A 12,306-nucleotide genomic window follows, 5' to 3' on the forward strand; every position below is an offset into this window, starting at 1 on the left:
GGATGTCCATTTTGCTACTTGCTCTCGACTGAAAATGAAGTGTCTAAAGGCTTAAATTGCCAATGTCACATGACCAAACCCAGAAAACAAGTGAGCCATGATTGGTCATTCTTTCGGTCACGACACAGCTTGTGACTACAATAGCCGGTTAAGATAAGATTGCAGATGGACTGACCAGTAAATCGAAAACTTCGTCTTTTGGCTTATCTTCACCACAACAGTCCCGATACAGAGCCCGCCTCACTACAGACGCTGAACCGATCTCCCGCTCCCGCTTTATGGCTAGGGTTAGTAAAGTTATGTCTGCTAACGAACTTAAGTGCTGATTATTTCAGCAAGACAACGACAAACCACATTCTGCACGTGTTACAAGAGCGTGCATGGCTTTGTAGTAAAAGAGTGTGAGTACTAGACTGGCCTGCCTGCAGTCCAGACCTGTCTTCTATTGAAAATGCGTGGCACATTATGAAACACAAAATATGACAACAGAGACCCCGGACTCTTGAACAGCTGAAGCTGTACATCAAGAATTGGAAAGACATCCACCTACAAAGCTTCAACAATTAGTGTCCTCCGTTCTCAAATGTTTCCCGACTGTTGTTAAAAGAAAAGGTGATGTAACCGGGTGGTAAACATGACGCGGTCACAGCTTTTTTGAAATGTGCAATTTGGTTTGTATTTAAACCTTTAAGCCTGTACCTATTTTCCATATACTCCTTCTGACGTGAACAGACACGACACACTGATTACAAACTTAAACTCTGACACAGTGTTGGAAAATCATTTACCACTTTATTGCTGCTTACATACAATACATTCCAAAACATCTGCTTGTGTTACTGGTTATCTCACTACTGTTGGAAGAGTCACCTGGTAGCATTACTTCACATCTTATCCAGAGGAGATTTTTCCTCTTCATTTTGAAACATCTACCAACTGCAGCCTCTATCTCAACTGATGGGGGAGGAGCCAGAGAGAAGAAGAAATGTTTTTGGTGGGCTGGAGGTTGAAGGGATCTTTGGAGATAAGAGACCCTTCGCCGTGACACTGCAGGACCACGAAACCCTGGAGGAGAGGGAAAAGTTCACGGTAATATACAGCATGCATCCTTGTCCAACTGAATATTATTGTAGCTGTCCCTCACTTTATTTGCAGATTGTGACCATCAGATGCTATTATAACGAACAACATCCTTTACAAGATCAGAACCAAATACTGTAAAAATCACCTGGTTGGCTAGCTAAATTAAAGGAAGCTAAGATTTAAGACTTCATAGTCATAAATGTATCTATCCCAAAAACACTGCCTAACCTAACTGTCTAAGCAAACACGGCTGTCTCACGGCGTCTTGAAATGCTTGCGTAACTTTACAGTACAGTCCAATGACCTTTGTGTCACAGGTTTACAAGATCCTGGTGCTCAGGAGTCAAGGGGACAGCTGGATAATCTTTAGACGATACACAGACTTCTGCAGACTCCAAGACAAGGTCATCCTCTATCGCACATACTGTAGTAGGCTATTCTAAAATCCAAGCCATGGTGGGAAAATCCATATTAAATAACAGATTATTTGGGAATGTGATACAAAGTACAAAATGTAATCTTAGTCTTTTGATATGTTCATTTTGGCAGCTCAAGGATTTGTTTCCCAGCGTCCACTTAGTTTTACCCCCCAAACGTTGGTTCAAAGACAACTACGACGAGGCGTTTTTGGATGAGAGGCAGACCGGGTTGCAGAACTTTCTGCACAATCTGATTTATCACAAAGACATCAGCAACTGGTATTGTGTTTATATATGTATATATATATATATATATATGTTTGAATTTCTTCTTCTTTTTTTTACATTTCTTTTATTGTTAAAATTAACCCACATAAAAGAAATCTGATTTATTTATTTTTGGGCTCAATGAAAAAAGTCAGCAATGACTCTGATCCTGCTATGACTCATGCAATTGGTAACTCTTGACTTTTGTGTTCCTAGTGTTCCTGTCAGGCAATTTCTTTGTATGACTGATTCACCCGGTCCATTTGACAGTCTGGAAGAAAGCAGGGTTCGTTATTTTTTGCCTCATTGTTTTCGCCTGTCAATTATACTTACTCTTGTCTGCACAGTTTTCAACCTGTAAAATGGCCCAAAAAAATAAATATATTTTTTTAAAAACCTACTTGGTTCATACTGTGTATATTATGGACACATTTTAAATTTAAGTGAATTTATGAATGATATCTATGAAATAAAACGGTTCCGTGTTATGTTACAGTGATCAATTTTAAATGGTTATTATTTAAAAATTTAAAGCAACAACAAAAAAACAGTAAATAGTTTTTGTGACATTACGATCGGTAACCCTTACTTTTGTTTACAATATTAGCCACTTTATTTCCATCCGCAAGACACAATTCACCAAATTAAAACGAATTGACTCACATTTGGCCAGGAAATACTACTTGGCCTATATATTTTTTTTAATAATTTGATGTTTTGCAGGCTTTCTGTGCCACTCTGGAGGAGGGTAACCATCAATTGCAGAGGAAACTGATGGAAAAGCAGAAAGAAGTTGAACATTTGAGGAAGACCCTAAATGAGAGGACAAGCTACATCAACCTTTTGATGAGGAAAGTCCAGCATGTTTCCTTTCTCACAAAATCTCAATAATCATCACAAAGTGATCACTTTTATGGCTTTGTGGTAACTTTTGTAAATAAATAAATAAAACGTGTTGCTCTCTGCTTCTTTTATTCTCTGTTTCTTTTATTGATAAATCAAGTTTTCTAATCTGATTAGCTTTTGCGTTTCTTTCACCTCAGCTTGCCACTAATGTCCTCCAGGGGGCGCCAGAGCTCTGCACTGCCTTCAGGGCTTCTCAAACCTTAAGGTGCCGATTGAATGTGTTTTACATCAGAACATGACTCCAGAGTACATTGTTGACACTATTGACAATATGACGAAGCAATTTGATTGTCCTATCTGTACACAATGGCACAAAGACTTGAAATTCCGATGGAACTGACATATTTACTCCTGAGAGAAGAACAAAGGATTTTGAGAAAGAGACTGGCTTTTGCAGAAGATCCATGCTGTTTCGCAAATTTGGAGAATGATTCAAGAAACGTAGCAAAGTGACTTTAACAAAGAAAAATTGTCCTATTGGACAAGGTTTTTATTTGAAGGGGGGGGGGGGGTCTAGTCGTGAAAAAAAATCTTTCTTTTTCATCCATCCATTTACGAGTTTTTTCTTGTTTGCTTTGTTTTGTTTTTAGAAGCACATGATGACAACATTTTGCATATGATCAATATGATCATGAAAATACAATACAGTACACATGATCAAGATGACTGCTATTATGAAATAGCTGGACAATAAAACCATTTATTTGTTAAAATCTTTTATTAACTATAATGAATCCAATGGGAAAATGATACAAAATGAAGGACACACAATTTGGACTCATTGTGCTTCTTTTTGTGCAAATGTTTGCCCACTAATAAGATACTTTATACTGCGACATTATCGTGGTGACGGCATTATTCTGATGAGGTGACCAAAGGCACTGACTTGATTGCGATATTGACCCAGATAAGAAGAATACGGGCATGCATTTATTTTTAGTCATAAGGGTTAGGAGTTGATAGTGTGTGTCCTCCACTTTCTTTCAGTTCAGCGTTTCCTTAGAAGTTTAAGAAATTGTCTGGAAAACACCTTGAGCTAATCTCAAGGCATAACCTGATAACATTGGTCCCAGATGCATATCATTTTAATGATATGATATAGAGATCATTAAGAAAGACAAACAGTGGACATGTCATGTATGGACTACTGTGGGTGTAAATGTGTGGGTATGCGCTTTCGCTAATAGTACAGATGCTTCACATCGTAAAAATCAAGACGTTTCTCAGACTTTGTTTTTGATCTTCCGTCACGTTTGGCTTCATGCCTGTAAAGATTGATATCATTTTTAGAATGGGGAAATCTTGTCAGAATATCAATCTCAAAGCATGCCATTTTTATCAAATCAGGCAAACTCAATAAGAATTGTCGTTAAGAATCCAGCAAAGTACCTCCAGATGCTCTTTCCCAACAGTGTCCTTGGGCGGAATTGCCAACAAGAATTACAATCCCACACTAAACTCTACTTTATGGGGATAACTTCCCAGCCAGTACAAAGGAATGACAGTTCATTACTTTGTTACTGGCTGCCTTCACCCAGTCAAGTCATCAAAACTCTTACTGGAAGTGATCCAATTTCTCATATTGTCAGAAAGTTATTATTTTCCAAATATACAATGTCTGTTCAACTAGTGTCAAGTAGTGACAGGAGGAACATAACGTTCAAGGTTGAATAAGGCTTTGGAAAGATTGTTTTTACTTACTTTGTGGGATTAGAAGCTCCATTCATCTTCCTTCAGAAACCTTTGAACTTGAAGTGGATGCATGTTTTTCATTGGACCTGTCATTCTTCGCTGTTTGACGTTTTTTTTTTTATCAGAAACAAACATCAATTCAAACCTGAAAGACGATCTGCACTTCACCCTGAGAGATTTAAATTTACAACATGCTAGTTCCATGGAATTTGAAATATGCGCAATGACGTTGCACATATTTGAACTGAAAATAAACAAAAAACAGGTGACCTGAAAATCATCAATCAATATCAGATATGGGGATATACAGGGCTTATTTTTCAGTGTTTTCAAGCAATTTGAACACAAACAATGGAGCAACACATGTCGACAGACAACTTAACAATACATGTTTTATTTTATTTTTTCTTGTCGCCATCAAATTTTTAACATGTTAAAAATTTATTTGCGACAAGAAAAACTTTGCAACAGATAAAACTGTTTGTGAACGTCTTTGCAACCTTGAACAAACCCCAACGAAGACATTCGTACGCCCAATCTTGCAAGCCTTCACCGCTCAGTGTGATACAGCCTTTAAGGGGTGTGGCCTTGTGAGTGACGTCAGTGTCTGTATGCATGAACTTAGCATATATATATATATATATATATATATATATATATATATATATTTATATTTATAAATATCTACACACATTACAATATATTACACTTACGGATTCTCTTCAAAAGACTTTAAACAAACAAATAAATAACACTTGCTCACGTGAATTTCAATAAGTTGTGCATGAAATATGAGCACACTGTCTGGTGAGGAAAAGATTTAATGCCCATAAAATCCAAAATATTGTGACAATTGTTTCAATATTTTCAGAGGTTGAAGTTGACATGAGTAGAGAGGCGCATGCGGATTTTGGTGACGATTCATAGCATTTTTGTGTCACTCAGCGACATTTAGCTTTCACACATGGACAGTTGCGCAAGTTCAATATAATAATTGTATTACCCAAATAAACCCGTCCACCTCCCAAAGTCAAGAAGAAAGACATTTCGACGGGATATAAAGTGGCAGTATTATAAATAAATAATAAAAATGTGACAATTCCCGTCTTTGTGCTTGTAAAGCAGTAAGTGCTCTACTGTATATTTGTGCTTCAGCACAAGGCTGACACAAAGTGGGTTTTATCCGTGCGCATGGGTAGAGTTTTTGTTCTTTTGGTGTTTTGCTAGACTAGCGCAGATAGAAAAGGGCGTTTGCACCATTGTGGGAGAGAACACAGCCGACTTCTGGCGCAAAGTACATTTACATGAAAGTTTTTTCCCGATAGGTTTAGCACATTTCTTGAAAGTGAAATGACAATTTCAAAACTGCAAGCTCTTTTGGCCCAAACAGACTTATATTTGTGCACATCAGTTCATTAGCAAAAGCACATATCCATCCCAAAACTGCTCACACATGCTTCACTCCAAGTTCCTTTCCCAAACAAAGAGTTGGTACTGTCACAACTACAAAGATCCTTCTCAATACCTTTGGCTCATCTGCATTCACTTTTGCACAACACCGTGGATCATCTGCAAAAGTTCATATCTCTCCCAAAACAGTTTACTTATGTGTCAAAATCTAATTTCTATGTCATACAAGTAGTCAGTGCCCCCAAAATGCATCGTCCCTTTGGCATTCTGTGAGCACTGCAAGTCAAAATCAGTAGATGTTTTGTCACAACAGCAGAGGTGCCGCTAACAAAATACAATTATATATAAAACTGGGGGAGGATTTTACAAGAGCAGTTTTTAAAGTTTACGGTTTGACATACTCCACTCACAGTCAAGGAAATTGCAACACTTTTTATTCACACAAAGTTACCTGCACATTAGAGTGCAACAAAAGAAAGTGTGTTTATGAAAAACTTTCACATTTCACATTGTTCCTAGCATCCTACCACGGCAACCTTATATCCTTCACTAGGAAAAATTCCCTGAACCCTGTCAAGTAGGTGGGCGGAGCCTAGAAGTCTAGTCAAAGAAGAGTAAAAACTCTTAATCAAGTAAGCAGCAGCGAGAGTGACTCAAGTCTGGGCTGTGTTGGAATCTACTGTGGCAAGGAAGTTTCATCCATTGATCACGTCGCCATGAGAAAAATAAGGCTGGAAGGGAATTACATTTGCTTGTTGCTGCTCGTCGTCCCACTGTGCTATGTTGTGGACGCCAAGAAAGATTTGAGGCAGCGGGACAAAGATGCAGGTCAGAATGGCACACTATCTATCTATCTATCTATAATACACTCAGAAGTTAGAACATAGGCTTACATGAATGATTCAAAGTTTTGTCTTTTTTTTTATTAGTGTAGCTACTTTTCAGTAATGGGATGAGAGAAACCCCACAATAAAGGAAGAAATATTAGACGTGAGGCTGCTGCTTAATTTCAACAACATAAGCACAGGCCTCCAGGCCTCTTGACCATGACGTATTTTTTTTCTACTCAGAATGCTCCTTTTCTACGAAAACAATAAGTAACAAAAGTGACAAAACTGTTCTTGCGAGTGATAAAAGTGACTTACTGTCACTCAAATTTGGAAATTCTTTGCAAAACTTTCATCATTCTAAGATGCAATGCTGCACTTGACTTTTCTGAAAAGGGATTATGTGTGAAATCAAAGCAATGATCGCTTTGTGGGAACCCGTGTTAAAGGGGAGAAGGGGGGGGGGGAGAGTCTAATGGCAATTTTTTTTTCAGTACACTTCAACCAAGATACTAACAAGGGATGGATGGATGGATTGATTGCAAACCGCAACTTCCAAGGTGCCTGAGACATTTGTGCTGGAACAGGGCTGGACTGGCCATCTGGCATAAAGGGCCGGTGGGCTGGCCTTTTTTGGGGCCGATGCGGTGCTTTTTAATTGTCATTTTCCTCCATTTTACCCCAAGAGACTGGCCCACAATTTAGAGGGACCAGTCCGTTAATCCATTTCAAATATACATAGCAAACTGAAACATCATCAAAAAACATCAGTGGCAGAACTACATGTTAGGTAAGAGTCGGGCTGGGCTGGGCCGAGTGAAAATGCCAGGGCCGATTTTTTGTGTGCCAGCCGTAAGTGATGAAGTGTCGATGAAAGGTATTTCCTCCATTTGCTTAAAGCAATGTGTTCCAAGCACATCAGGTACAGGTTAACATCAATGATGTCATCGCTTTGTATTGACTTTGTTTTGCTTGATGGCGCACGGAGCTTTTCAAAGACTTAGAGTCAGTAAGACGCGAACCCAAATTCGATGTGGTGCTGATGATACACCAGGATTTTTTTTCGTGGTCTGTGACAGTATGATTTGACACATCCGGTCTTTGTTATGTTGAACAGACAGCAAGTCATGACTTGTTTCAATTTTGAATGGCGACATCGGATGCAGAAGGGATTGAGCAGTTTTGTAGTTGACAATGTGGTGAAAGTCAAGTTGAATTATCCATTTTTATGTGGTGTCAATTGAGGTCCTTAGACAGTAAGAGTATTACCAGTGGACATGATGTTTGTTTAGATAGCTGCAGGCAAGACATTATGTCAGTACTTCCAGTGGGTGGTATCAAGCTTTCATTTTGTATCTGCTTTTCTCGCGTCTTACTTACTTCAAAGAGGCCGAACAGTCACACTTACGCTTCATCATCACATCATTACAATAAGTAATCCAGACCGATCATTTCATTGAAGAAAAAGTCTCCCAAAATCTCACCACATCAGCAAAAAGCCCTTCACTCCCTCGTGGGCTGATTCAGGATCACTGAAACCAGACTTCATAAAGAGGAGGTTGTTAATGAAAACATTCCTCTGTAGTTATCGGAAGTATCCAAACAGCATCCTTTGAGAATATTAGCACCAAAACAAATTCACCATTTAACATAATTTTTCCAAGCTGGCCAGTAAAAGATCTTGATGAGGTCGAGGTCAAGGTGAGAAACCGAATGCCGCTTTATGCACATTGCTTTGGGGGCCAGTAAGGGCTTCTTACACAAAGACTTTCCACACATTTGGAGATATGACAGAGAAGCAAATAATTCATATATATATATATATATATATATATATATATATTAGGGGTGTTAGAAAAAATCGATTCGTCAAAATATCGCGATATTACAGCACACAATTCTCGAATCGAATCAATATGCAGCCGAATCGATTTTTAAACTACCATTTTTTATGGAAATATTCAACAAAACGTTTTACTTAGGGTTAGGATTCACACATTAAGCATGGAAAAATTTTATATTAATGGAACATTAAGCCTTAATATTTTATTTCAGTGCTGTTCAAACATGAAACAGACTGCAACCTGTTTGTTAAATGCAGTGGCTCAATTATAAGCCTGAATTTTCAGATAAATAAATAAAATTTCATACAAATCTTACAGTGTACATGCACAAGTTTAGTGATTTGTATTTTCTAAATTTGAGTTTTAAAAAATCGCAATAATCAATTTATAGATTCGTATCGAGATTAATCGTATCGAATCGCCAGGTACTAGGCAATTCACACCCCTAATATATATATATATATATATATATTTATATATATATATATATATATACTTTAGAAAACCCCATAATTATTCAAGCAAAGGCACAAATTTAGTTCTTGTACTTAATGTTGGTCTACTGTTCACTACTTTTGTGCTGTCATTGAATGCACATTTTTATGCAAGAATACAAATATTTTGTTGTTTGCTTGATGTGGGCTTGGGCTTTTAATGCATGCATTTAGAAATGTATTATGAAAAACAAAATATATAAAGTGCACATGTTTTGCACATATGTATTTTTTCCATATCTAAAACTTAATTTTTGTTATAAATCTGGTTAGGAAGAACGTGGTCCTATGTGGCCCCCGACACGATCCACACAGAGTGTGAACTATGTCATGAGTTTAGTCATGTATTATTTATTTATTAAACCAGTCTTAATTGTTGAAAATAGTTGGCGGGGGTGGGGTGGGGTGGGGGGTGGGGGGGGGGGTGGGGGGGGTTGACGATGTAATGATTAAGCCCAGAAGAAGCGATATAAAATATAAGGATTTTTATTTATTTTTTTAATCTTTCCCACAGTCTGGAACCAAGTGAAGACCAGACGACTATTTGCAAGACAAAAGATCTCAACGGCAACAGAGAGTCGCAGTCCTGTATGTTTTTTGCTCTTTTGAAATTGTGATGTTTTTAATACTCACTTTTTTTCCTCTATGATTTGCTGAATAACTCACTTTTTTGCTCTTCCTGTATTCAGGTCAAAGCCATAATACAAAAGTATTGCTCTGTTGGCCTCTAAAGGCATTTATTACATTTTTGGGGCCAGGCATCAATTACTCTTGGATTTATTTTTACCCGATTTGGACATTTTCATTTAGGGTTATAGTACTCACTTTTATTGCTTGCATTTTAGACATTAGCTTTACACTCTTTCACTAATGTGTCATTTTTTTCTGCGTTGTCCCAAAAAATATATTAAAATAAATGTTTGGGGTGTACTGACTTTTATGAGATACTGTATATATTTTGAACTCATTCACTGCCATCAAAAATTCATTTTAACAATTTCTTTTAGTTTAACATTTTTTCCCATTTTTGTTAACAAGAGTATAAAAACCTAGAAATAATTTATTTGTACATTTAGAACAGATAAAAAAATTGTGATTAATCGTGAGTTAACTAGTGAAGTCATGCGATTAATTACAATTAAAAATTGTAATCGCCTGACGCACCTCATTTTTAATAATCTTTTCTTTTAATTTTTTTTAAATATTTTTTTTAAAGAAAGGATTATTAAAAATGAGGGGCGTCATGCGATTACAATTTTTAATTGTAATTTATCACATGACTTCACTAGTTAACTCACGATTAATCATATAAATAAAAATAGAAAATAAAACTTTCGCTTTCATACTCTTGTTAACTAAAGTGGGAAAAAAAATGTTAAACTAATAGAAATAGTTAAAATGATTTTTTGACGTCTATAGCCGTCAATGGCAGTGAATGAGTTAAACAAGAAATTGAATTTTAAATAACAAATTAAGATATATATAATATATATAAATAGTGACAAACAAATGTTTAGGAGGGATTTAGTGGAAAAAAAAACATGCTGGTAATGAGAAAATGTTCAATGTTGTTATAGTATTTCTTCCAAAATAATAAGAACACATCAGCTAAACATGAATTTGCTTCATGCAGCCTTCAGGCCTTGACTTTCACCTTTGATCAAGTACAAAACTGCACACTGTCATTCCAGCGTTTAAATCAAGTCTTGTTTCAGAAGCGGAGAGCTAAGCAGCCATTTTTGGACCTTGCTTTGTGTTTTCAGAAATGCAAGTTGGTGGTCACGGCGCCCCTGCGCAGCTGCAGCCTCCTGAGGGAGAAATGCTCCTCCGGGGAGCCGTGCTGCGACCCCTGCTCTTTCTGCCGTTGTCGATTCTTCAACACCATCTGCCGCTGCTGGAAGATTACGTCTCCGTGCTCCAAGAGGAGTAAAATTCCATGCAGGCGTTTCACGAAAACATCATGAAATCACGAGGCGGAAGGCAAGGAGAAATCGTATGGCAAACTAATAGACAAAGCTCATTGGTCAAAGTGTCTTGAGCTGATGTTATAAGGATGATGAATGATGTGAGGCAGTGCCTAGAAAAAGTCTACACACCCCAGTTCAAATGTCAGGTTTGTGTAGTATAAGAAATAAGAAGGGGTGCCAAAATTCATGTGTTAATTTTGAGCTAATTTAAAGTTCCTTTAACGCCACTCATTTTTTAATGACCCTTACTTGGAAAGGCTGTACTGGGGGAATTCCATTTAGAAATAATACATTTGATAATAATGCATATATTTGTGGAGACTGGTGTCAATTTGTATTTTGCAATTTTAAAAATGTGCAGAATTTCACAATTTACTTCATGTAAAGATTAGAGAGCTCTTAAAATGAAAAGAAAAATGCACTGAGCTGTCACCAGTGTCTTACAAATGCAATTATGCCATCTAGTGGCAGAAAAATGACCTCAACATAAATCAATATCACACTTGTTTTTTTTCCGGTACAGTACATCTTTTTAATTTGAACTCAATTTATGAATTATAATTGTATCAATGTCTAAAAGATGCAGCCACATTTCTCTTTAACATTTTTTTCCATGAAAACTTAAAAAAAAAATAATAATTTATTGTACATTCAGAACAGACATAAAATTTGTGATTAATTGTGAGTAACTATTGAAGTCATGCGATTAATTAGGATTTTAAAAAAATAATAATAATCACCTGACACCCCTAGAAATAAGACCAAGATAAATAATGTCAAAACCGTCGCACCAACATTAATGTGACATTTACAACTCAATTTAAACAAAGAAAAAAAATACAGACAGCTCATCTGCACCGTGGCGCAAGTACCGGCGGATCCTGATTTTCACGTTAGCACACGTTTAGCTGTGCGTATTTGCCAATTTGGCACACAGGTGGGTGGGCCGGTGCAGCAGAGGGAGTTTCTTGGAGATGCACCTGACAGAGCGAAATAAACACCTGCTCAGACCATGTCTAAGTATTCCATTCAGAATATGTCAACAGCAGGCAACAAACACCCTGAATCCTTGTATGATGTACTTTTTAAATCATCCTACTGGCTGGCTACAAACAATCATGGCGCCAGTCAAAAAAAAAAAAAAAGCCTTAAATGGGAGCACACACCTGCCGCTATTTAACTCATTCACTGCCATTGATAGCTATAGACTTTAAAATAAATTCATTTGAACTATTTCTATTAGTTTAACTTTTTTTTCTTCCATTTTTGTTAAGAGTATGAACACCTAGATTTTTTTTTGCATATTTAGAACAGATAAAAAATGTGTCATTAATCATGAGTTAACTAGTGAAGTCATGCGATAAATTACGATTACACATTTTAATCGCCTGATTTCC

At 36.9% G+C, this 12,306-nt stretch overlaps 2 protein-coding genes across 2 annotated transcripts; both read left to right on the forward strand.

Moving 5' to 3' along the window:
• Window positions 1–957: 957 nt before the first annotated feature.
• LOC147181946 (sorting nexin-16-like) lies at window positions 958–2,738 on the forward strand. The gene is made up of 5 exons (XM_086078364.1): window positions 958–1,089; window positions 1,401–1,487; window positions 1,633–1,781; window positions 1,986–2,055; window positions 2,493–2,738. The coding sequence occupies exons 1-5, from the start codon at window positions 958–960 to the stop codon at window positions 2,658–2,660; spliced, it is 606 nt and encodes a 201-aa protein (XP_085934490.1). The 3' UTR covers window positions 2,661–2,738.
• A 3,696-nt stretch (window positions 2,739–6,434) lies between these two features.
• Window positions 6,435–12,105, forward strand: asip2b (agouti signaling protein, nonagouti homolog (mouse) 2b). Its single transcript, XM_086084741.1, has 3 exons — window positions 6,435–6,605; window positions 9,457–9,530; window positions 10,706–12,105. The coding sequence occupies exons 1-3, from the start codon at window positions 6,494–6,496 to the stop codon at window positions 10,904–10,906; spliced, it is 387 nt and encodes a 128-aa protein (XP_085940867.1). The 5' UTR covers window positions 6,435–6,493; the 3' UTR covers window positions 10,907–12,105.
• Window positions 12,106–12,306: the final 201 nt, after the last annotated feature.

This window comes from Leptonotus elevatus, chromosome 1 (assembly GCF_054856555.1).
Source record: "Leptonotus elevatus isolate MCC_2025b chromosome 1, RoL_Lele_1.0, whole genome shotgun sequence".
NCBI lineage: Eukaryota > Metazoa > Chordata > Actinopteri > Syngnathiformes > Syngnathidae > Leptonotus > Leptonotus elevatus.